General features: G+C 34.8%; 1 protein-coding gene across 11 annotated transcripts in view; it reads left to right on the top strand.

The window, feature by feature from the left end:
• The window catches only part of LOC130247669 (neurexin-3b-beta), a 334,636-nt gene that overhangs the window by 297,322 nt on the left and 11,228 nt on the right, over nt 1–26,086 (top strand). For 7 of the 11 annotated variants that reach the window (XR_008839567.1, XM_056481053.1, XM_056481048.1 and 4 more), the window contains 3 exons: nt 2,016–2,105; nt 3,147–3,457; nt 25,989–26,070. Coding sequence is in view for 10 of the 11 variants with exons in the window: in XM_056481053.1 (XP_056337028.1) it covers nt 2,016–2,105; nt 3,147–3,457; nt 25,989–26,070 (483 nt within the window). In the remaining variant the exon portion in view is untranslated. The remainder of the gene's footprint in view (nt 1–2,015; nt 2,106–3,146; nt 3,458–25,988; nt 26,071–26,086) is intronic. The other 4 variants (XM_056481043.1, XM_056481052.1, XM_056481042.1 and 1 more) reach the window with 3 other exon arrangements.

Below are 26,086 nucleotides of genomic sequence, written 5' to 3'. Positions count from 1 at the left end.
TAACATTGTGACTCAATAAGGCAATGTTTAGCAAAAGGTTCAAGTAAAAGGCAAGAACTGTGAAAGGAATAGGATTGCATTAAGTAGCAGTTGATACACGTGAACTAAAAGTCCTGTACAAAAACAGTTTGATATAAATACATGAACCATTACACCCCTACCATTTAGTCTTTGGATGTAATCAACAAAATAATGGAGATAAATGCAACTACATGAATATGTTGTAAACTTATATAAACACATCTATTAGTTATATAAATACTCTAATTGTCCGCAGGCTGGAGAATCATTGAGAATCATATGAAATTACTGCATTTCGATTCTCAGGGGGACCTTTTTGATCAAAACATTTACTACAGTAGCTACCTTCTTACCTCCGAATGTGATCAAGAAATACTTGAATGAGATTTACTAATTAGACTTATGTTAGCTGTATAGCCAGAGAACACCCATTTTGACCCAGTTTTGATCTCAAAACAAAGTTTAGAGAAAGACTGCTCTGCAAAGATCGCCATAATATGTATTCACAATAACATGAGAGATAGTGAGTGTTGCCAAAACGTCTGATCTCTAAAACGAATTTCTAAACCCTCAAGCTCTGCTGGATCTCTCTAGCATGCAGGCCTCCATCCAGGAAAACCACTTAAGCCCCAGGCTTGTGAGCGCTGCTCGTCTGGATCAAAGCATCGGCAACCCTGGAAGCTACTTATTACCCTCTATCCTCACCCTTTTACCTCGCCCACATCCCCCTGCTCAGCAAGCAGTTACCAGCCCACTTTGAAGCCCCTTTTCTGCTTATTTAAAAAGGAAAAGGAAGAAAAGCAGGGCTTTGTGTTTCTGAATAGCAGTCCTATTCTGTGCACCATTTTTATTGTACTCAAAGTTCTGAAAATGCACACTGGTGAATCAGCATTCAGTTGCTTGTTTAGCTAAGTGAGAGATGTTGAGTAACTTTGTTCTTTTGAAGTCATTTTCTCTCTCTCTTTGACTTTATTTCTGTCACATGTAAACAAAAGCTTTTAATGAAATTTCAGATGTCTGATGAAATTAACTATGATGTCAAAACCTCCCTCACTTGCTTGTGATTCATCTAATATCTTGTTAGCTATGTGTGTAAATTGAGTAATATTGGTTAAAGAAAAAAACCTATAGCTTCAGTAATGAATGACTCTTTAACAGACCTAAGTTCACAATGAAAATATTTGATCTATTGAAAAACTAAAACACACAAACATCTATTACAAACATTAGTCTTTGAACCTCAATGTTGGTGACAATGAAAATGCAAAACAAGCTAACTTTATAGTGCTGAGACCCCAAGAAAAGCAACCCTTCTTTACTATGACTTTAAAAAAACCAACCAAACTGTTTAATTCTCAGTAATTGTGACTTAGGCTTTTGTAGATGTCTGACAGAAATAAGTAAAACTGATTAGTTATAAGTGAAGCTGCTGATGTTTTTTCACTTCTCTGTAATGATCTCATCTGTATGCAGTGTCTTCCTTGGATCTATCATTGCAAGTCTTATTTCCTGCAGGTTTAGACCATCTACATTTTACATCTTTACATTTATATCTCTTTCTCATCCACTCCCTTTTTGCTTCCCCTTACAAATAGTGTATAAAGTGTTCCTTGGCCCGTTGAAATCTAAAAGCATGTGATGTCCAGTGGGAAAAGTAACACTATTTTAAGAAAAATTGAATGAAGCTCAGTGGAAATATGTTTTAAGTTAGCTAGTTGTATGTCTAACTAACTTTTTTTTAATGTTGTGACAAAGTCTGGATATGGTTCTTGTTGTAATGATTATATGTGTTGAACTGATAATTGATTTGGTTACTTGAGTTATTAAAATGGTTACTCTTTGATTAAAATGCTTTATAATATCACACCAGAAGTTAACCTTAATGAAACCTAAACTGCCTATGATAACAAGACTTAAATCCTTTAAACACATCTAAACCTTCTTAAACAGTGTATAAATGTACAATGTGCTAAGATGTCTTTCGAACTTTAAAGGCAACAGCGACATTGAGCGTTTTCAAATGGCTAATAAGAAAATCCCGTTCAAATATACCCGGCCGGTCGAAGATTGGCTACATGAGAAAGGTAACCCTCACAAGACCCTCAGTGTTTTTTGTTTTTTTTTTCGTTTTAAATTGCGTTCATTTGCTCCTTGTCATGCTGTTTCAATATATTTATTTATTTCAGTTACATCTAAACAGTCTTGCCTTAGCCTTTTGACACTAATTAACCTAAAATGTTCATAATTTACTTCCCTTCCCATTATGTAATATTTTCGTTTAATATTTTATTTATCTTTTTTATGTGGATTGTGATCCTTTTTCGTTATATCCATCAAATCATTGACCAGTTAAAGGGACTGGTAAACAATAATAAAACTGCATAACTACTACGCAACTCCAACTTTAAAGCTAAACCAAAACTCGACACAAGTTAGGGTGTTTCATTTAATAACTTTTTTTAATACAACCCTTAATTCAACATGTATTTCAAGACAACAAATTGGCACTTAGTAAAAAAAGGTACTCTGCAGACTTAATTACTAATGCAGTTTTGTGATTTCTAATTTACAAAAAAATTACTAATGCAGCCGTTGATGAAATTGAGAGACACCTCTTCACAAATAGGATGAAAGAACTGACTATTTATCAGATTTAGCATTAAAGTCCTTTGGATTCTTAAATGCGTTTAAAGATCTTTGCCTAAACTGCATAAGATGATTATAAAGTCCCTTTAACACTGTCTAAAGCCACTTTGAAATCCCATTAGTGCTTCTACATGCATGAATCAACATGATAGTTCTTTGAAATGTATGAGATGAGCTTTCTTCCTTGCTCGGTGTAATATTAAATTGTAAATATGTAGGAGCTTTAATCAGAATGCATTTCTTTTTCTGACAATATGAAAAGTCATTTGGAATTTGCCCCAAAACATCTGCATGAGAAGCACGTCACAGTGAAGACAGCACTACTTTTATGAATATATTAAAGCTATGCTTGTACTGAAATAATACAGTAATGATAGTAATAAACAGTAATTATAAATTGATTGATTAGCCAACGAAAAAATGCAATAATGCACATAAACAGCTTTGACTGTATTCTCCTTCACTTGTCTTCCCCTCAGGTCGTCAGCTGACAATTTTTAACACCCAAGCCACCATCTCAATAGGCGGTAATGACCGCAAGAGGCCATACCAAGGCCAGCTGTCTGGTCTCTATTACAATGGCCTCAAGGTTCTCAACATGGCTGCTGAAGGCCATGCCAACATCAAAATAAATGGCAGCGTGAGACTGGTTGGAGATGTACCTACCAGCAGAAGCCCTTCACGCACAACCACATCCATGCCCCCAGAGATGTCTACCACCTTCATTGAGACCACCACCACTCTGTCAACCACCACTACTCGCAAGCAACGCTCACCACCCACAATTCAGGTATGATCCTCTTTCCCATTAAAGATTGAATTTACAGATCCTGTGATAATACTATAAAGGTAGTCACATCTTCAACTGTGTAAAGACATGTTTATAATGCATATATTTATTTATTTTTTCATGTGTGTATGAAGTTGTCAGCTTGATGATAGATTCTGCCTATTGTTACTCTAAATTTTTAAACACAGGCTCATTGGGAATATGAGCCATGGGCTACAATTTTGATAACCGAGAAATATATGCCCAGGGGTACTTACTGGCTGTATTTTCTGTGTAAAACAAACACTACGGTGCGGTACCGTGGACCAATTGTCTACATATGGAAACCTTTTCTGGTGTGACTGATTTGCTCGGTAGGTTGCCACGTACAAGTCCAAAAAAGGACCTGGTTCAAGAAACCAGGTAAAATTACACCTCTAAAAAGCAGTGGGAAATTGTGGTAAACACACATGGCTGTGATAGCTTTTCTCTTCACTGTAAAAACCAGTAAGTTAAGGTAACTGAATCCATTTGAGGAAACCGATTGCAACAAACTATTGAAGCTCAAAAATTAATCCTACTGTGAATTTACTCCATTTAAGGTGAAGTAATGAGATATTTAAGTGATTAAGTAAGTTTTGATTGAGCATTAATAATGTACACTAGCTGTTAACAAGTAGAGTTACTTAAGATAATACACAAAACACAGCTGACTTCAGTCACAGCCTTAAAAGAAATAAAACACATTCAATCTCTCAACATTTCAGCAGAGGACCATTAAACAACTCTACAATCAGTATCAACAGCTTCGTTTATTACTAACCTGCTTGAGTTTATCTTTGTCCAATGTCTACTGAAATTCATGTATAAAAATGATGGCATTATCCAGTGGTTTAATAATTGGTTTAACTGATGACAGATATTTATTGTATTATGGTACTGCTTTCCACTTTACAAATAATAATTCCCCTGTTGTTGTACTGAAGGAAACCAAGCAGAGCTTTGAAATACATTGAGCATCCGAACCACGTTAAACAAACAGACATCAAAAATCAGTATCTGAATCTCAACAACGGTAACGTATTGGTTGCTGAATGAATCTCCCAGCATGTGCTGCAGCATGATATGTCACTATCAATGAGACTTAGGCCCCGTTTACACTAATACATTTTAGTTTTAAAACGCCGTTTCAGAACAAAAATGATCCGTGTCCACACTGGCTTTCCACCCAGCGTTTCTGAACAACTCTCCGTCTACATTACACCGCTGAAAACGCACATCACGCGACCACACACACACATTCTGGCATGCACTGCAGCGTGCTTTGAGAATATCTACCCATATGAGAGCTGTGCATGTCAGACTGTTCATCAAGGATCTTCCGCTGGATAGAATTTCACTATATTTGTTAAATGTGAATTTTAATTCATCTTGTTGTCTGTATCTAACAACATATTCCCCGACTTTGGTCTTTTGAATCTATTACTTGTTCTCAGGTAATGTGTTTTGGCTCAGAGATAATTTAGGTTAATATAATAATGTAACAACGTACACTGATTCTGCATATTGACTGATTGCTTGCCTTTATTTCCTACATTGTATAAACTTATTGTACGTTATACTTTTATAATGGCCATTATTGATTATTAAAACTGAAATTCAAAGAGAGGGTATGCTTCGTATTTTTTTTTATGAGAATGAAAGGAGGCAGTTATGGTAAAGGCTGTGTTTTGTTATAAATATGCATACAGTGAAGATGACGGTCACATAAAATATGCAGCTACACGAAGCCTCAACATTTTGGTGTCTGTTAAGTTGTTAATATCAGAATGAAAATAGGCAGTTTCTTAAATCATGTTTTCATTTTATTGTTAAGAAAATGAAACAACGCAGCCAGGGTATATGAATGAGGTTATAAAGTACACTGTTCCCCTTGAAGATTTACCCAACGTGTCCTAGGGAGTTAGTTTTTTATATCAAACTTGCGAAGTCTGAAATTACAAGGAGAAGATGCAAGAACTGAACTGTGTGTAGGCTACTTAATATTGAGGAAAAAACCCCAATCAGAGAGGCAAATGTCTGCAGCCACACCTCCATTTTCAGATGTCTCTGTTTTATCCTATCCACACTGAGACAGAGTAGCAGCGTTTTAGAATAAAAACGACTTCAGCATTTCCAAAAAGCTCAGTTTTTGGCACTCGAAAACTCCGGCGTAGTGTGGACAGATGGCATAACCATTGCAAAACCTATGCGTTTTAAAACTAAAATGTATTAATGTAAATGGTGCCTCATACTCTGATTCTTGATGTTTGTGTCTCTTAATCAGCTTAGATGTGAAAAAAACTTTTCATGTATGCTTGTTTAGAAGCCCTTAAAAAAGCATCTACTTCATTCAATACTTCACATCCGTTACCATATCATCAACTTAATTAGAAGTAGCAATATAAACAGCAATGTTAATTATCATTTAGCAATTTGATTATTTAACCAAAAATATGTAACTTTCTTTCTTTCTTTCTTTCTTTCTTTCTTTCTTTCTTTTTTTCTTTCTTTCTTTGCTTGTTTTTTCCATAACATATAATTACAACATTCAAAGAAAAACTATCATGAAAAATTAAGTCATAGATCTTTTGAAAAGCAATCGCTGTTCTCATCAAAGATGAAGTCTAACAAGATTATTTTCAGTGAATCTTGCTAAGTTCTTTGTAGACGTCTGACAGAAATAAAGTCAAGCAGGTTAGCAATACTGTGTGCAATACTGAGTTTCAAAACTCTCCTCTGCGAACGTTTTAAGAGATTGAATGGGTTTATTTTTTTAAGGTTGTAACTGAAGACATCTGCAATTTTTTGTTTTTCTTCAGTAATGCTGCGGTCACACTAGAGTTTGACCATGCAAAACTCTCTTGTGCGGTACTGCAAAAAGACAGGATTAAGCAAGATGATGAGACATTTAAAAAAGCTAGCGATTGGTCCATAGTTTACATTTTTCTACAGAAAGGTCATGTTTTGATCTTGGATTGGTCTTACGCAGCCAAGTGATGCGATTTTGCAGGTCAGAGTTTACCAAGCTTAAACTTTCAAATGTAGCAAGCTGTGAAACTCTGCTGCATTCGTATGCATATGAATGGAAGTCTATGGTGCGAAAAGTGCAGTGTGACCATGGCTTAATTTCTGCTTGTTTACAACATGTGTACGTTATTAATGCTCAAATTAACTCCTTAACTTCAACACTCAGTTCAAAACTCTTTTCAAATGAGTAGAATTAACTTCAATTGATAAATTCAATTGATAAATCCGATAAACTATTGGATTTTACAGTGTTTACAGTACTAGTTTGCTTTTGAAAACACTATTGTTGGGCTTAAAGAAGGGGGTGGGTGGATCAGTCATGACAAACTGACTGTCTTCTCTTATGGACATGCTTGAGAAGGACAAGAAATTTACAATAAATGGAATGTATTAGAAAACGTGCCCCAGTAACGTAGTTGAGATTGTTGAAAATGTACACAGCAGCCTCTAGTGGATTTGTGAAATCAAAAACAGCAAGACATAACCAAAAATGTAGCCCTAAGAACACATCTCCAATGAGTCTGGATTGAAATTTTAAAAGAGAGCTCAGTTTTCGTTCCTAAACCTTTAACTATTGTCCTTCTACAATACGTTCAACCCGGCCAGCAAGATATAGCACATATCAATTTAACCATAGCAAGAACCAATTACATTTGCCATCATGTGTCTAGGGATGCAACGATTATAGACTTCACCAGTATAGCCTTTTGAAAAATACAATACAGTGAAAATAAATAAAGAGAAATAAAACTCACATTTCTAAAATGTAATATTAGCTAGCTATACATATCCTTTTGGAACAAAACGAGTAAAAAGGCTGCATCTAATCACTTGCTTTACTGACATGCAATAATGACGTGATAAAAGCAGAAAGAAGGTTTATCTGAGTAGTTTCAGCGGAAAATCACTCTCATCTCATTTATTTGAACATTTACAGTACATTCATTACAAATAGACGCATGTGTTAGCATGATAAAATAAATATATTTTTTATGTCTAAAGTTCAAACTTATATACAAACAAACTAAAATACTTGAAATAAATGAACAACTCAATTCAAGAAAAGACTCTTGCAAAAATCTCTTTTTTGTTTTTTTGTTTATTTACTGGTATAGACATCATAGCCTTATGGAGATGTTTATGGAGATGTGACATGAACAAATATCCAATTAATGACCTAAGGTGTCAGAAAACAACAAGTGATGTGTTTGTTTGTTTGTTGTTTGTAAACTTTATTGTCCCCTAAAATTTTGTGGACTTATGAGTATTTCAGCATAGCCTGATACAGTAAAGAATAAAAAAACATGCACATAAAACACATACATACCCAGATAGCATACAAATGTGGGCCAATTTAGGCAGTATTGCAGCACTAGTGGTTTTCCTTTGGCCCAGACAAAATGAATGTGAACCTGAAGTGGCCCACATGTACAATGGCAAAAGAGGGCCAAAAATTCCAGTTTATATATGGGCCATTTAAGGCAAAGATTTGGCACTTATGGCAAAATGTAATCTGAATGTGAGCCTAATGTGGCCCATATGGAAAATGGTAAATTTAGCCCAAATGACGGAGGACAAATGTTGGCCACAGTTGCCAAAAATGTGGCATAATCATTTAAGGGTAATCTGGGTCTAAACCCAAAGTGGCTCACATGTGTAGGTGTAAATGTGACCCAGTTATCTTAAGACATATGTTGGCCACTTTTGGGAAATATTCGACACAGTAAGCTCTGGCTAATACAGCTGTGAGCCTATAGTGCCCCAGAGAAAATATGGCAAATGTGGCCCAGTTATTTTAAAACATATATGGGCCACTTTTGGCAAATATTTAGCTCAGTAAACTCTAGCTAATGTGGCTGTTAGCCTATAGTGGCCCAGAGAAGATATGGAAAATGTGGCCCAGTTATCTTAAAACATATGTGGGCCACTGTTGCCAGTAAACTCTGGCTAATGTGGATTTGAGCCTATAGTGGCAGTGTGGCACAGAGAACGTGTGGCAAATGTGACCCAGTTATCTTAAGACATATGTTGGCCACTTTTGGCAAATATTTGACACAGAAGGGCTCTGGCTAATGCAGCTGTGAGCCTAAACTGGCCCAGAGAAAATATGGCAAATGCGGCCCAGTTATTTTAAAACAAATGTGGGCCACTTTTGGTAAATATTTGGCACAGTAAGCTCCGGCTAATATGCGAGTGGGCCTAAAGTGGCCCAGAGAAAATATGGCAAATGTGGCCCAGTTATTTTAAAACATATGTGGATCATATATACTAAAGTCACCATCATGGAGAAAAGTGTTTGCTTTAATTGCGCTCATAGCCCTGAACCTCTTAATATAATGTTAATTTAGACCGCTGTAATTTTTAAGGACTTTGCTTGAAAAGTTTATTCATTACAGCAAACAAGGCAAGTAAAAAAACAAAAACATAAAATTTAGTGAAGCACAACCTGTATAATATGTAACAATATATAATTAACTGATTTAAAGAATGAGAATAAAAGCAAAATGTGGACCAGAATAGAGTCAGTTCTGGTTAATTTGGTTGAATTCTGGGTAATATGTGGTATTGCTTCGGGTTACTTGTGGCCCTGATCTGATCTGAAGGTGTCTGGTGTGGGCTGTATTTGAGCTACATGAATTTTGCAAGCCGGGCATCTTGAAGGTATAAAAACACCAAATAAAGGAAGACTGCTTCTCTGACATTCTCATCCATAAAATGATGTCTTAATTAGAGTTAAAGCAAAAGTTGCAAAAAAGAATGCAGCAAAGTGTAGTTTGTAGTGCACTACCATCACCAAACACATTTGTGGTATTCCCTGACACAAAAAGGTTCCCTTCATTCCAACTGATCACCAATTGAAAGTTTAGAAAGCTCATGGTGGTCTTTGTCTAGTGTTGCATAATGCCAATTTCCAGCTCTAAGCTTTCAGTTCATTTATTTTTGTAGTTCAGTTATTATTATTATTTTTTTTACATTGCCTCTCATCATCTATCTCTTAGCTGAATGACTAATTCCATTGGTTTTGGCTACATGCTGTATTAACCATTTGTGAGTCATGGCTTAATCCACGGGCCTTACAAGCATTAGACATCTACTGCATCACAAGTGTATCAAATAAATGCCTGTTGAATATGCAGTTATTATCTGATTTCTCAAATCTTGCACCCAAAGAAGAGCAGCAGTGGGTAACTCATTTCAACTAAACAAAATGAAGGCTGCGGCTTCCAACACACTCAATTACTGTAGTTATTGTAGCTGACAGGACACGCGTTGATTGTTGATGTGTGGGAGGAGAAAAAAGACAGAAATATCAGAAACAGCAAAGTGAGACCATTTGTTGAATATATAATTATGGTGGAAAGAGAAAAAATCATGAGAAAAAAATCATAATATTAAATGCACTGTAGATTAACAGTAACATAATGGCTGCTGCAGCTGGCAACAATGTACTTTTATTTTACAGTGCTTTATCGTAAGTGCCATTTTATTGTATGTTGCTGTAAAAATACATGGACTCAAATGACGAATATTGTTTTTTCCTCAATTTTACGGTAAACTACCGGCAGGTGTATTTTTTTCTACTTCCATAGTTTAAATTAACATTAAATTATAGCAAAAATATTTTACAGTATGTTTTTTCAAACCTTTAACCCTTTAAACCCAGCAAAATCCTCAGTTTTAAATGAACATGTCCGTGTGTCCACACTACTGAGTGTTCGAGAAACATGGAGCAAAGCTGAAGTTAATGAATTAATTAAATGACTAATTAAATAATAATTGTGGATTAGTGATGAACAAATTTAAAAAATATAAATTTCAAAGAACATAAAAACAAATAAGTACAGCTTACTTCAGTCACAGCTTTGTAATGAAATAACCTGAAGCACAATAATTTATTAAATTACTAAACATATCACCAGATCATTAAACAACTCTAACAAGAGCAGCAGCTTCACCTATTACTAAAATGTTTATTTTTGTATAACAAATACAAGTACTTCTTCAAATAAAGTTTTACATTTTAAGTCACCATCATGGCGAATATTGTTTACTTTAGTTTGGCTCTTAACCCTTAAATTTTAACATTAAATTTGTCGTAACGTTTAAGAACTTTGTTTGAGAAGCTCATTTGATATGGCAAGCCAGTCAAGAAAAAATAATATATGTTGATTTTGTATCTTGTGAGGTTATTGATTTAGGTTATTCGTTTAAATAAATAGTAAATTCATTCATTAATTTTCTTTTCAGCGTAGTCCCTTTATTAATCTGAGGTCACCACAGCGGAATGAACCGCCAACTTATCCAGCATATGTTTTACACAGTGGATGCCCTTCTAACTGCAACCCATCTCTGGGAAACATCCATACACACTCATTCACACTCATACACTCATACACAATTTAGCCTACCCAATTCACCTGTATCGCATGTCTTTGGACTGTGGGGGAAACCGGAGCACCCGGAGGAAACCCATGTAAAAACTTCTCACAGAAACGCCAACTTATCCAGCCAAGGCTCGAACCAGCGACCTTCTTGCTGTGAGGCGACAGCACTACCTGCTATGCCACTGCGTCACCACAGTGTTTACAGTTAAATTAATTTAAATGTATGGACTAATTAACTTTGATCCAATTTTTTTTTTTTTTTACATTTATACGGAATTTGTTTTGTTTTTTCTGTGTAACTTTTAATCAATTGACAAAGGTGCAAAGAAAAAGTTTGCAGTGTTTCACATTAGAAAAAAAAAACCAAATTAATATAAATAAATATTTTATTTCGATAGCTGCATCGCACAGCAAAAAAAAGTTGACAGTGTCATAAACGTTCTTTTTTATTATTATTATTAATAACTTGGCAATTATGGAGTCTTATTGGTAACCATAAATAGCACAACAGTTACAGGTAACCATAACAGTACTAGATAGTTCAAGCTGCACTCGGTAAGGGGAACAAGTGACATGGCTTATAGTAGGAAGTTCAAAGGTTTTGCACTCTTAGCTGAGGTTTCCTACCTTTTTCTACACAGACAGTTATTTATATTAATTACCTGAATCTTTTGCCAATATCATATGCAAAAGCTGTGCGTAGATGAACTGAAAGGGAGGTAGCAGAGTAGTGGTAGCTCTTTCAAAACGGATTTAGTTCAGTTTGATAAAGATGTCACTGTTGAAGGATGAGCCACTGAAGAGCAGCTCCACTGACCCCAACCAAGCAAGCCAAAGGCGACAGAAGCAAGGAACCAAAAGTCAAGCAATTGATGGAATTAAAAAATAAACCTTGCAGGCTCAGGTCTGTGTCCTTGAGAATGAATGGTGTTCATCATGGTGAAGGTGCAGGTCCAGTCCCCATGGTGAAGGGGCAGGGGTGTTAGTCCCTAGCAGGTTTCAGACTAGTCAATGCAGAAACTTGTCTGTCAACTTCCCTTTTCTGGGAATTTGTATTGTGGGCTTGACTCATGAATGTCCCCTCTGAGGTTGTGTTGAAGTTGTGCACAACAGCAATATAGATGGTATAGATTCTAGATTTTGTTAATCTTTTGTAAAATAAAAATTTGCTAAGGTATGGCCACATGTGCGCTTGGTCATGTGGCATTTTTTTTTATTTTTCATTCTTCCTCTGTTTTGTCCTGTGAATCTTTGTCCAGACTTCCCTTTATTACAAAGAATTACAAACAGAGCCACACACAGTAACTGGACACTTACTTTTTCCTGTCCTGATCTATGGCTGTAATTGAAACATCCTGTTGGGCCAGTGATGCTGTCTAATTTTAGTCAGATAGTCTCAGTGCGACAAAGGCAGTTCTGTAGGACTGTTTGTCACCACTGCTCTCATGACCTTGCACACTGCGGCAGGGGAGTGATTAAGGATCAAGGCCAACAACTATTTCCTTTGCCTTCGAAGATAAATGGTCCTGTTTCAAACTGCCTGCTATGGCTTAGATCAATTAAAATGTGCTAAGTGTAGTCACAGACTTGTAAACTGTTCATGTCCACAAATACGCATTTCATGTTTTGCAATTGACACTTTTTTATTAGTAACACTGTACAATTGCATACTAAATTGTGGTTATATATGTATATATATATATATATATATATATATATATATATATATATATATATATATAGCTATAGATATAGATATAGATATATATATTAAGGGTGTAACGGTTCACAAAAATCATGGTTGGGTTCGATACGACACAGTGGTGTCACGGTTCGGTATGTTTTCGATACAGCAAAAAAAGAAAAAAGCCAGAAGATTTCTCTGATTTAATTTTTTTACTGTATTAAAACTAACATCATAAAAGTATAATCTTGTTTTTTTTTCTTTTACTTTAAACAGTGATAGATGCTTCTGGGGTTTCTGCTTAGCAGCAAATAAAACAAATCCTTCTTTATACTCAAAACCAAAAAGCTGCTAATAAAAAATAAATGTAATATTGTAGTAGTTAAACAAATAAAAAGAAAAGAACTATTTAGTTTTTATATGGAATTTTTATATGGGCTTATGAAGGAATAATATAATGGGGCTCTATTACATTTAACATTTTCTTGTTAAAACCCGACATTTCCACTACCGATTAAGGTCTCACAGGGCTCAAAATTAACCTTTTTTTTTTGGTAGCACCGGTGCTCCTAACTTCAAGAATTTAGATTCTATTATATATTAACACTCTAATCACAAATAACAAATAAACAAAATCTGCATGCGCTCACCGGCCCTGCATGCACTGCTTGACGTGAATGAGATGAACTGAATTAACAATAATAACTGTGCTGTTCTCACAGGTGGTGTCTGATATTGCACAGATGATATTGACATAGAACTTATTATTTGCATACGTCATCTTAATAGCAGTAATGATCTTTTCATGAACTGCAATATTAGTTTCATCTTGGTGATTGCATGCTCTTTAACGATGGTGAACGCAGTGTCAGTCGCATGATTTACAGCATCATGACGATTAAATGAATGATTAAATAGCATTATAACATCTCGTGCTTAAAATGTGTTGATTCAGTGGCAAACACTGTTACCTGAAAACTCTGTCCCACCGGCTTTACAGTGAATGCTTTAGTCATTTTCATAGCGGACTTTAACCACTGGAAGTCTTTTATCCAGTCTTCGAAAAGTGTAAATGCTGAATTGACATTCAGCACATGATCACTGATCAGATGTTCCATTAATAGTAACTTTAGGTGGTTTCTAAAACTACATCTGTCAGTGTTGTTAATATTGTCTCTTATCCAGAGCTTTACGTTTTTGCGACTGTATCTCTCTGTCATTGAAACGGAGTGATTGGCAGCTGATATTAACCAATCCATTCGCGTTCTGTTCTAGCGCAGCGGGCCAAAGAGAAGAGCTTGAAGGCAGGCCAAGCATTGTGGGGTTTGTTTACTGCAGCAAGTTGACATGACGTCTGTTTTAAACCATTCCTGAGTGCTGCAATTGGGGTTTTAGGTGCAAAGATGCTTAATGCGTGAATGCCTACTAATTCCGCGCAATGGTGAACATTTTGCTGTGAAAACTGGCCGCAGACATCAGGGCAATTTTGAGACAGCTATAAATGTACCGATAGCCTCTGGGATTTGTTTTGCCCTGTTGGAATCTGTAGGAATTGTCTGAATGCTGTGGGGATAGTTGCATGCAGTGCGCGTGTTTCCAGTTCTTGTCTAATTCCAGTTAGTGATTCCGTGATGTCAGTGTAATTGTGTTGACATGCTCAAATATTACCGCTAAAATAGCTTACTGTCATAGCAGATGTTATTGTTTTTTCCACCACTCTCTTGCCATCACCCTCATAACTTACAGGGAAACCAAAGTGCTCCCAAACGCCAGACCCACTGTTGGTTATAGGTGGGGCTTGATGGAATCTGCTGACATTTTTTGCTATTTCTGCGGAGAATTTTGGCAAAAATCTACGGATTTCTGTAAAATTATTTTGGGAGTATCGTAACTAAAACCTTAATTTGTGAAATAAAAAATTATTTTTAGCTTTTATTTATTTGTTTAATTTATTTATTTAAATGCAAATCCAATTAGATCCACTTTATTTGGTAAACAAAGCAAGTCTCTCATACAATATATCTACTAAAAGACAGAAAATATTACTTTACAAACTGCATTGTTCATGAATCAGATGAACATGTAATGTTTTAAAATGTAAAACAATGTTATAAACAATGTTTTTAGTAATATTTTAGAATATTTTCATTCGTAAACACTAATAGAATAGCATGTCAACTGACAAACTAAAATGTATAATATATTTGTCACAATTTGATTAATCTGAAAAAGTTATTCAGTGTTTGTTATTTCAATGTGAATTCACGTTAACAATAATAATTACAGCTGGAAATACAAATACACATAAATGTGAATATTGAGCATCAAGTTTTTTGTAAAAGTTCCTTCCATTTTTATGCATAACGTACTTCTCAAAAAAGTTGTTAACTGTAAATAATAACTGTTACGAATTCATTGTTAGTAATAACTACTGATAAAATAAGAAATAAAAAAAGATGGTGTGCTTTGTAGAGGTTTAAACTATTACAATATAAAAAAAATCACAGAAATTTCACAGAAATAGATAATAATAATAATAATAATAATAATAATAATAATAATAATAATAATAATAATAATAATAATATTAATAATAATAATAATTACATATGCCTAAATGATTGTACCCAATTAAAGAAATATGTTAAAACGTCATAGTATTAAACAGGAATTATGTTATGTTAATCATCTTCAAATTCGCACAACTTTGCCTTTAACACTTTAATGTTTTCGCAACACAGTGCATAGGTTGTTCTATTTTACGCATAAATTAGATACTTCTAAGGAAAACTCACAACAAACTGAAAATTTGAACATTGCACATTGTGATGTAAGACTATTAATTTATTGGGCTTCTGTCCAAATTTTTATCTTTCCCAACTGATCTGCTTTCACATACATACATTCATTCATTCTTTTTCCTTTGGCTTCGTCCCTTATTTATCAGTGATCGCCACAGTGGAATGAACCGCCAACTATTTCAGAATATGTTTTACGCAGCGAATACCCTTTCAGCTACAAACCAGTACTGGGAAATACCCATAAGCACTCATACACTACGGCCAATTTAGTTCATCCAATTCACTTATAGCGCATGTCTTTTGCGACTGTGGGGGAACTCACACCAACATGGGGAGAGCATGGCAACTCCACAAAGAAATGCCAACTGACCAAGTCAGGACTCAGACCAGTGACCTTCTTGCTGTGAGGCGAGAGTGCTACTGAGCCACCGTGCCACTGGCTAATTGGCTTCCTGGAAGTTCACTGTGGCAGTGTTTTCAGAGAAGACATTACTAATTTATTATTTATTAGGTTCAGAATGATTATTCCTAAAATGTTGAACATTCGTCAACATTAAATGAATGTAACAAGACTAAAATATGTTTAGATGAGAAACATAAATTAATCATGTTAAAAAAATTAAATGCATCTCTGCTATTTCAACTGATGAATGCTTTTTTTTACACTTCTATGTAAAAAACACAAGACAAATGCCACAATGATATTACACGATCTTTGTCCACCTGAATATACAGTATATAGGGTTGAGGAAAGAATGCTACAGTGGTGCTGATTTGTTTTAATGTAATTTTTTATATCAAGTATACAGTACAATACTACAGTCCACAATGCTTCCGAGTTTATCATGGTTGCAGTGTTACATATTAAAAGTCCTGTAGGTCAGTCAGTAAAGTTTACATTAGCAAGACAACAATGCACATTATTGTGATCTTGCTTTTTTTCTGTGGCAGGCCTTGACAGGGATACAGCCTGACGCCCTTGATTCTTTGTAATACAAGCTTTCTTGTGTTCATCTGTCAAAACCTAGATCTAACACAGCAATCAGAAGTGATGCAGATCACAGCACAGCTACCATCAGACAATGCAGATCAGAAGTACCCTGATCGAAACAAGCACTTCTGACATTGAGATGGCTTATTGCTGTCTTATTGCTAATGTAATGGAATAAGAGTGTATATTTGCTTCTATAAGTTTCAGTGCAGATCAAGAAGGTGAAATTGAACATTTGAAACATTATGCAGCCTGAATGGCTAATGGAAAATAGCAAAATAATGCTATATCCTCAACCCACACAACAAAGCAGGCCATAGTGGTTTGAAGTAGAGACTGGCATTAGTGAAATAGCTGAATATGAATACTCCCAATTATGCACCTACCTGATATTACAAGCTTTACAAGTTTGTTTTCATGTCTCTCTCTCCACTTCATCAGTTATTTGAGAGAGTGGGGGAATACACTGAATGATTGATTTTGTGAATGATTTGCGAATGATTTAGTGATTTTTTTTTTTATATTTTGCACCCAAAATAAGTTTTATATGGCAAAATTAGACATGGCCAATTGTGAAATTGTTTTTGTTATTAAGTTTGCCAGCTATAGTGACAAGTGATACAAGTGTTCTCTCAAGAAGTTAAGGATGCACTTCAAACCATCTATAGATATCTTTGAACTTGTGACACAGTGACAAATATCAAATGGAACTCAGAGACACTCAATGTGATACTTTATTTCACGATTAGGACTATAAAACATGTCGATAAAAGTAACCTTTTCAACATCAAACATTGTTGGAGGAAAGATGAAGTAAAGATCAAGATCAAAGATCCCATAATGTAATTCAAAAGCATAAATAAACAAAATAGGAAAAACATGAATCACAAAAAACAGGGGAAACAGTAATCACAGTCAATTTAACGGTCCTGTGAAGTGATTTGAAATGTGCATTTTTTTGTATTCGACATTTGACATAATCCCATTTGAAATTTGAAAAAAGTGTGGGACATAGATTAGCTCCTCTGCTTTAAAAACAGCCAATAGCATTTTGTTTTTCTCACAGTTCTGCCAGTGAGAGTGGCTGAGCTCAAGCACATCAAATGAAAAGCAAATGCAAAGCATATTGAATGAGGCGGGGCATGTTAGATACTAGAGAGCATTTGATTGGTCAAGATTTGAAGAGAAACTGCAGTATGGGCTGACGTGAAAAAAAAATCAATGATTCATTTAGGTGGGAATGACAAACTGTAAGCTTTGGATGTTTGCATCAGTTTGGTATTTTCTAACTGTAGATTTTGTCACTGTTTTGGAGCACACAAGCTAATAGACTAACAGATTGAAACTAACATCTGAAAATGTTTTAATTTCATAGGAACTTTTATGTTAGGACCCTACTATGTTAAGTTACTTTGTCTATCCTTGATATAAACATACTCTCCACCACAACAGAACTACAGTACCCCCCCCCCCCCCCCCCCCCCAGATTTTACTGTAAACTACTGGCAACTGAATTCTCAGCAATATTTCTCTCTGTCATCTTCTGTACTTCCAAAATCTGAATTGACACCATATTACTGTTATATTTATTTCTGGCTATAATTACATTTTTAAATGGCAATTAATTGCTTAATCAATCACGTTTTTATTCAATCATGAATTCAAAAGCAGTGTATTCTGCTTTGTTGAATATGAACAAAAATAAACTAACATTTGTTTTGCATGCAATTTAAACATATAAGGTGTTTTTTCAGCAGTACCTTTTCACACATTGAAAGTTAAAATGTATCTTGTAAATCTTAATGTAAACATTAATGTAATCAAATTAAATATAAAATTTGTCACTTTAGTAATACTTATGTGATCATTATGTCAGTGGTTCTCAATTCCTGTCCTCACAACCCACCGTTAACCAGTTTGATAGATGGGAAGCATGAACTGTGTTTTGATTATCTATATGCAGAATCCATTGCTCCCTCGTACTATATGCTAATCTTTATAATCACTACCATGTACTATGGACTTATTTATTTCACCGTGTAACATTCATTTATGGATTTGCACAGTGCCACTGCCTGCCCAGCTAGAAATTTTTAGTTCTCTACATGTTCTGAGAATATTACCAGCAATGTTGCATTACTGTTTTCGGCGGGTAGTTTTGTTTTAGTTCCCAGAACATTCTCTTAAAAGATAGGAAAACATTTTTTAGAAACATTCCAACCACATTCGCTGGTAACAATTTTAAAACATTATATTCTAACATTCTTCTAACATTATTAGTGGGTAGTTTTCTTTAAGTTTCCAGAATGTTCTCTTTAATGGTAGGAAAACTTTCGCTAAATACATTCTAAATACATTTCAAAGTAACATTCACTGTAAAAAATGTCTGTGATTTTAACAGTAAAACTCTGTACAATCTACAGTGAAAACATGTTAGATGATTAACAGGTCATTTTTGTACAAAATACGGAAAAAATCTGTAACAGATCTAACCTTTGTTTTCGAGAAACTAATCAGAGTGTCTGAAATCTCACCATACACCCTCATTCACTAGTCCCTAAATTAGTCAATTAGTTTAGTCCACTAGACAGAGTGAATGACCCCAAATGACTGAATGATGAACACCTGCTGTTAACAAGCCCAATCACTGAAGGAAAGAACAAGAATTAAAACTACAGACACAGCCTCACACCAAACCAACTAAATTAAACCAAGGATTAAACAACTCCATTAAATAACAGCATTAGCAGCTTCACTGATTACAGTTTGACTTCAATTCTCTCATATCTGCAAGAATGTCTAATGATGAACAGAGATTTATATTTTTATTGAAAATGTTTCAATTGACCTCACCATCATGGAGATCAGAGGCTGCTTTAGTTGAGCTCTTGAACCGTTACACTTCTTCACTGTGTGTACTTAACAGATATAGTTTCTAGTCTTTCATAAGTAAAGCCATAGGGAAAAAAAGCTTTATTTAATATTGTTTGGGATATGTTACAGCTCCCTGTGGAGGTTCAACAAATAATTTTCAAGGAATTAAAGTTTAATTAGTTTTATGCTCAAAATCTTGAGATCTTCAACTGCACCTGATGACACACAGACATTAAGAATCAGGATGTGAACCTCAACCATGGTTGCCAAAAAAAAGCTGCTTAATTCATTCCTGCTGCAAAGCATGCTGGGTGCCAGCATAGTACAAAACTCCCAGCATGCATTGCAGCATGAATATGTTATGTAGCTTAAAGTTCTTAAAATCTCTTTCTTTTCCTTTATTTTATGTTGTTATGTTTGGCAGGTAATATTTCAGTAGATTGTTTTGTATTGTTCTAGGTTGACTTTTATTTGATTTTGTCACCATTATTGAGATTCAAAGACTAGTCGTTGATGTCTGTGTGTCTTTGAGGGCTGCCATATATCAAACATACTCATTGTGAATGGTGAATTTAGGTCTGTTAACTTGTCATTGGCTGCTGTAGGATAAGTGGTTTTATTTACATAGGTTATTCATTTCTAACTTATAATTAATAAGATATTTGATGAGTGTACAAGCAAGCAAGGGTAGTTTCCGAATCATAGTTAATCTTATCAGACTCATTATTGGTTTTTTTTCTTTTGGCTTTTCATGCTATACAAGTAGTGTGATTATCACAATTTTAGCAGCTAAAATTTAAACTAGTGTCAGGGCAACTTGAAGAGCCCAACTAAAGCAGGCTTTGTCCTCCATCATGGTGACTTCGAATAAACAACATAAATTTCATTAAGAGCTTTTGTTCATGTGACGAGATATATCCAGCTGCAGAACCGCACACACGATCTAGGCAAACCATATATGGTAACTAACTCCTTATAAGAGCATTATCGCCACCTATTGAATTTCACAAATATGATTTCCCACTTCAGTCATTATATCATTATTATATCGTAGCCATACAGTTTAGTAAAAGATAGTAGTTTATAATCAGATATAATATATATATATATATATATATATATATATATATATATATATATATATATATATATATATATATATATATATATATATATATATATAAAATTTTTATATTATTAATTATTACCAGTTAATTTGTTCGTAATACTAAATTTGTTGCAACTATAATTACAACAAATTACCAGTACTTTATGGTTTAAAAACAATATATTGCTTACTTTAAATTACTGTAGTATTTAATGTGGGAAATCATTCATTAAAAAGTTATTCGAAAATTAAGCAAATAAATACTATTAAATCGCTTGAGTAAAATATTAATATAGTGTCATACATTTTTTTGCATGTAAAAAATGTTCAGCAAGGCCAGCAAATGAGTATCTGCTATATTGACTCTGGCAGATAATAATGACTGATCATCTATGATGACTGATAGAAAACTGTTTAGTCTATTGAATCGTGATCGGAAACAACGCTCCCCATTCACCCCTGATTGCAATATTTGTGAAATAGTATACACTATTGTTTACTGTGTACAATATTTATTGACTATATAAAATTATATTGATGACGATGCCCGAGAAGACGTTAAAAACATTAACATCCGTCGTAACCATATATGGTTTGCCTAGATCGTGTGTGCTGGATTGTTTGTGCCTGAAATGTGTGTGGTTCTGCGGGCCTGCAGCTGGATATTATAGGATGTGACAAAAATAGTCAAAGGTCAATAATAAGTAAAGCTCCTGATGTTTGTGTTGTTTAATGATCTCTGCTGAGATCTTGAGAAATCACATTTTTATTGTATTATTTGTTATATTTTTATTAATTATTATTTCATTTAGAGTTTTATATTACAGTTGATTTCATCTTTGGTTTTGGCTGTGTTTTTTTGTGTTTTTCTTTCCTTCAGTGATTCTGCTTGTTAACAGGTGTTCATCAATAGTTATCAATCCTCTAATTAGACACTTAATTATCTCATTAACTTCATCATTGTCTGAGTGTTCAACCCTCTGTAGTGAGGACGCTTCTATAAAGTCAGGACAATATTCTCTAAATATTCTACATGTTTGTCAATAACATTGTTTGTTTTCTTTTTTGGTTCCAAAATGGACAGTTATGATATGACAGACGCAAAACACTCTCTATAACCATTTAAAATATTTAATTTTACTGTAGCAATGTGAAAAAGAAAGTTTAAAGTACTGCATCGTTATTGTGCTCATTGTATAACATGTGTAACAAATAAAACAAAAAAGAAAACAATTTTAAAAAATCAGGTATATTTAAATCAAGAATAATTTGCTGACACATAATACTAATTTTATTAATTGTATGAAATAATAATTAATTGTCACTTTAAATCTGTATGCTTTGCCACTATTTTTTAAACCACTAGGTTTTACTTATTTGTCTGAAATAAGTTTTTGAACATGACATTTTGTGTATTTTATTAAGTACAGGTTAAAATTAGTATGTTAATTGACTTTGTCTCATTATTGAAAAGAAATCATGTTCTTATAACGTTTCTCTAATGTGACTGTGAGAATGTTTTTGCTTTGGGTTTTATGAAACATTGTGAATTTTTTTTCTAAGAGAACATTGTTTAATTTGGTGCCATTTCAATAATCTTAAAATGTTTTAAAATGTTGCAGATAAAATGTGCTAGCTTTGTTCAAATGTCTTATTGCTAGAACATTCTTCAAAGAACATTCCGCACCTCACATCTCAATGATGTTCTTAAAACATTTCTCTAATGTGACTGTGAGAATGTTCTAACTTTGGTTTTATGAAACATTGTGAAAACGTTTTCTAAGAGAACATTGTTTAATCTGGTCCCTTACCAACATTTTCAAAACATTGATAGAATGACATTTTTTGAATATTCATTGGATATTACATTGAAATGTTTTCTTTAAAACATTAACACAACCTGTAGGGAATGTTAGCCAAAGTTGAGAGAACGTTCCCTTCTAGCTGGGAGGGCATTTCAGGTTGATTGAGTACAAATGTCTGAAGTAATAAGTGAAACACAAAATATGCAGAGGCGTGAAGCATAAGGACTAGGATTAATAATCAGACACAAAGTACTCAAAGTTAATTAACTTTGTTTAAATTAGTGTGGAGGAGATTTTAAAAAATAAATTTGATGAATTTACTAAAAAAGAAAAATTTTCAGAATGTGCATAATTTTGAAATGTATATGTTACAGTGTTATTCTTACCTTAAAATGTGCGTAATGATGTAATACTACTAAATTACATTAAGGGTGTACACACACTAGGTTATTTGAACCGTGCCCAGGCTCGTTTGACCCCCATTTCCCAGTTCAACTGACAATTGTGAGTGCTCCAAATTGGACTCAGGCACAGTTCTGTTGGCCAGCCCTGGGCCGGTTGGAAGAGATGGGTCAGAGCACATTTCGGTTGGGATTTCGCATGGTACGCTTGTGGTGTGAGTGCAAAGTGTGCCTAAACACGAAATTGAAGACCCGACATCACTCTCTGACGGGATTATTTCATATAAATTTATTAATTATTCTTACATTTTTCTGTCATAGTTTATTAAAGATACAAACCCCCTACTGCCCGACAGCTCCCACCTTCAGCAAACCTTGTAATATGTGCAGCACGATGACTTTCATAAACATTTATGGGCGTCAAAAGTGGTAGATCTGCTCAGCAAAAGATTTTACTGTGTGTACATACAATACAAAACAATATAACTAAAGCATGCTCAGGTTTGGAAGGTAAAAAATGCTATGTTGAGTGCGGACTGAGGAGTAGAGGCCTGGGCATGGTTTATAAACAACTGTGCCTAGTGTGAGTACACCCTAAGATGATAAGATGATGGGGACAGTAGCAAAGCAATCAATGTGTACTACATTTTTTTTGGTCGACAGTTATCCTATTCCTTAGGTGACGGCAATACAATTGTGTTAAAACAATCTGTATAAAAAATAGTAGACTAGCAAACAGTGTCTGAGATAATAATTTGTGCTAATCCTATTTTAAGGGGTTCTCAAATCATGTGTACTCAAATCATGTGTACATTAGTACTGATTTACTTTTCAAGACAACATACTCTTCACACTAGTACTGTAAGTACGTGCTTTTCCAGACTCCAACCAAATTATTTTTCATTATCCTGTCAAACTCAATAATATTTCCAGCCTATCTGCTCACGCAGCATTGCAAACTCAGTCAGTGCTATGATTCCATAACCCTTGCTTTGTGTCAGGGCTTATTTTATCAAGACATTGATCCACCCTGATAAACAGGCATGTAGGGTGAAATACAACTCTGCTTGGTTGTTCAAGCTAGGAGATGTCTAGAAACAAAAACAAGTGTGTTCATAAATCATAATAGTGAAGCAGAGAAAGGTGCTGATGAGCAAGCTCAGTGCCTGCCTTGAAAGGGGGAGAAGTAACATGTAATGATTGCTTAAAAGTGGCCTATAAAGTATACTAAGAGATCAGTATATGGAAATGGGCATACTGTGAGCCTCAAACCCCACTGTTTCCTCATTCTCATAAAATTCCATGAGTGTAAAACCCCAGGCCAATCAGAAGACAAAGGAAACTGTGACGAGACCCACGGGCCATGCATGTACTGTATGCCTACTTTAAGTAATTAATCCAGACCTGACAAGCAGCTGACATCATTAAGATAGCACATGTAGCTCTAAGATCATTCATATGCATGCCTCACGCCTTAACTTACTATATACTGTATGTGGGACTTTTTTGAAAACGCCAACCCAAAATTGTTTACTATGCATTACCGGGCAACGACAGCATGAAACATGTTCAAATTGCTGCAGAACACAAAATGCAAAATTATACATTCATTCACACCCACTCTGAAGAGACATAAAGTATGTTTTATTATATATTTTGTTAATTTATCACATATAGGGCTCAATTTAACGAAAAGTCCAAATCGCAGGGCGCAAAAGCATTAAGGGCATGTCAGAATCCACTTTTGCTATTTTAAGGACAGAAAAAATACACTCTGTGCCAGGGCACATGGTCTTACAGGGTTGTGCTTAATCTCGTAATGAGTTATGGGTGTTTTTTGAGAATAAAACAATCAGAGTCTCATCTCCCATTCTCTTTAAGAGCCAGCTGCGTCGCACCATGGCGCATTTGCTATTTACATGGCGGACTTTGTAAGTGGAAAAACTGTAGCTTCACTAGCGAGAAAACAGTTAAACAGACCATCTGCAGCACAAGGATAAAGAATGAGCCTCCTCTAATCTGCCTTTACTTTCAGTTTCACTTTCTCTTTCTCGTTCCCTGGATAAGGAAATGATGTTGTATGCACTCCGCTGAAGACATCCATTGGCCTACATATTTAATTTCATTTGTTAAGTGCAAAGATTTGTTTAAAAACTATTTCTAAATTCAGTTCTTATTTCCAGCTAACGAATAAACGAGCAATAATGACGAAGTGTGGTCAAAAAACGATATCCAAAGTTATATCCAAACAAAGGTCCTATGCCCCATAAAGTCCAAAACCTGACAGGTGGACAAATCTAAGTTTGTTTGTAATAAAACAAATGTAAATATGCATATAATAAATAATACTACTAATAATACCATTATACAAAAGCAAGTTATAGTGGATAACCTGAAAAAAGCCCCCCAAGATGAAGGCATGGAGGCAGTGGTTTTTATATTTATGTAGAAAATAATAATTTTTGTTATGTTTTATTCTTTTAATATATTTAGATATTTGTGTATTGCTGTACATCCTGCATGTTTTAAGCAATGTGCAAGCAAGGCGCACAACTATCATGCTCTGGGCTGGACTTTACATCTGCTTTCAGCTGGTCAATTGCACAATCTATTTTAGTTCCTCAAAAGAGCACCGTTCCAACAATGCGCCTTAACACACCTCTTTTCTAGACTGGAACATCTATGAGTCCACAAAGTGATGCAAATGGATTTGCTATTTAAACAACCTGGCGGAAAACATGATTAAAGTTGCGCTGGTCTGAAAATAGCAGCACGTCGGGACAAACCGAGACAAAAACGTCTCGCACCTTATTGTGCCGGGTGTATGATAGGGCCCTTAGACTGATCAACAGTATCAAATCACTCCGCTCAACTGTCATATGTTCATGCAGAGTCTGTTATTAAGTCCCGGTTGTTTTCTTTGACAATATAGCTTCAAAATTCAATGCTGTACATCTCTATCACTCTTTTATATTTATAAAAAAAATAATTTAGCCTTTATCCACAACAGATCTGGTGAACAAAATAATTTAACGTTACTGTGATGGGTTTATATTTGTCCGGTTTCAGCATACATCATGCTATGTGTGTGTGTCTGTCTGTAAGAGCTGCAAGTCAGAACGAAGCTCATTAATATTCAGGACACGAACCATTTATGGTCAATCATGGACCTTCTGATACTAGAGATATTTAATTAAGAAATAAATGAGCATATTAAACCATTTTTGGAAATTTTTGTAGAACTTGTCGAAGCCATGAACCTATGTAGATTTCAGAGAACAATTTAACTTACTAAACCAATAGTAGTTGCAGTATGATGAATTATGTGTTTTCACTGTTTCTAACCATGATCCTTTTTCTGTGTGTGCTGGCAGAGACTGCTTCACTCAAAGCTTTTTTTTTTTCTTTTCTCCACATGCCTTTGGCTGAACCAGCAGACAACGGATGACATTGTATCTTCTGCAGAATGTTCCAGCGATGACGAGGATCTGGAAGAATGTGACGGGGGACACACAGGTGGGATGAGTGTGTT

This window comes from Danio aesculapii, chromosome 20 (assembly GCF_903798145.1).
Source record: "Danio aesculapii chromosome 20, fDanAes4.1, whole genome shotgun sequence".
NCBI classification, from domain to species: domain Eukaryota; kingdom Metazoa; phylum Chordata; class Actinopteri; order Cypriniformes; family Danionidae; genus Danio; species Danio aesculapii.
This window is presented reverse-complemented; position numbering and strand designations above follow the sequence as displayed.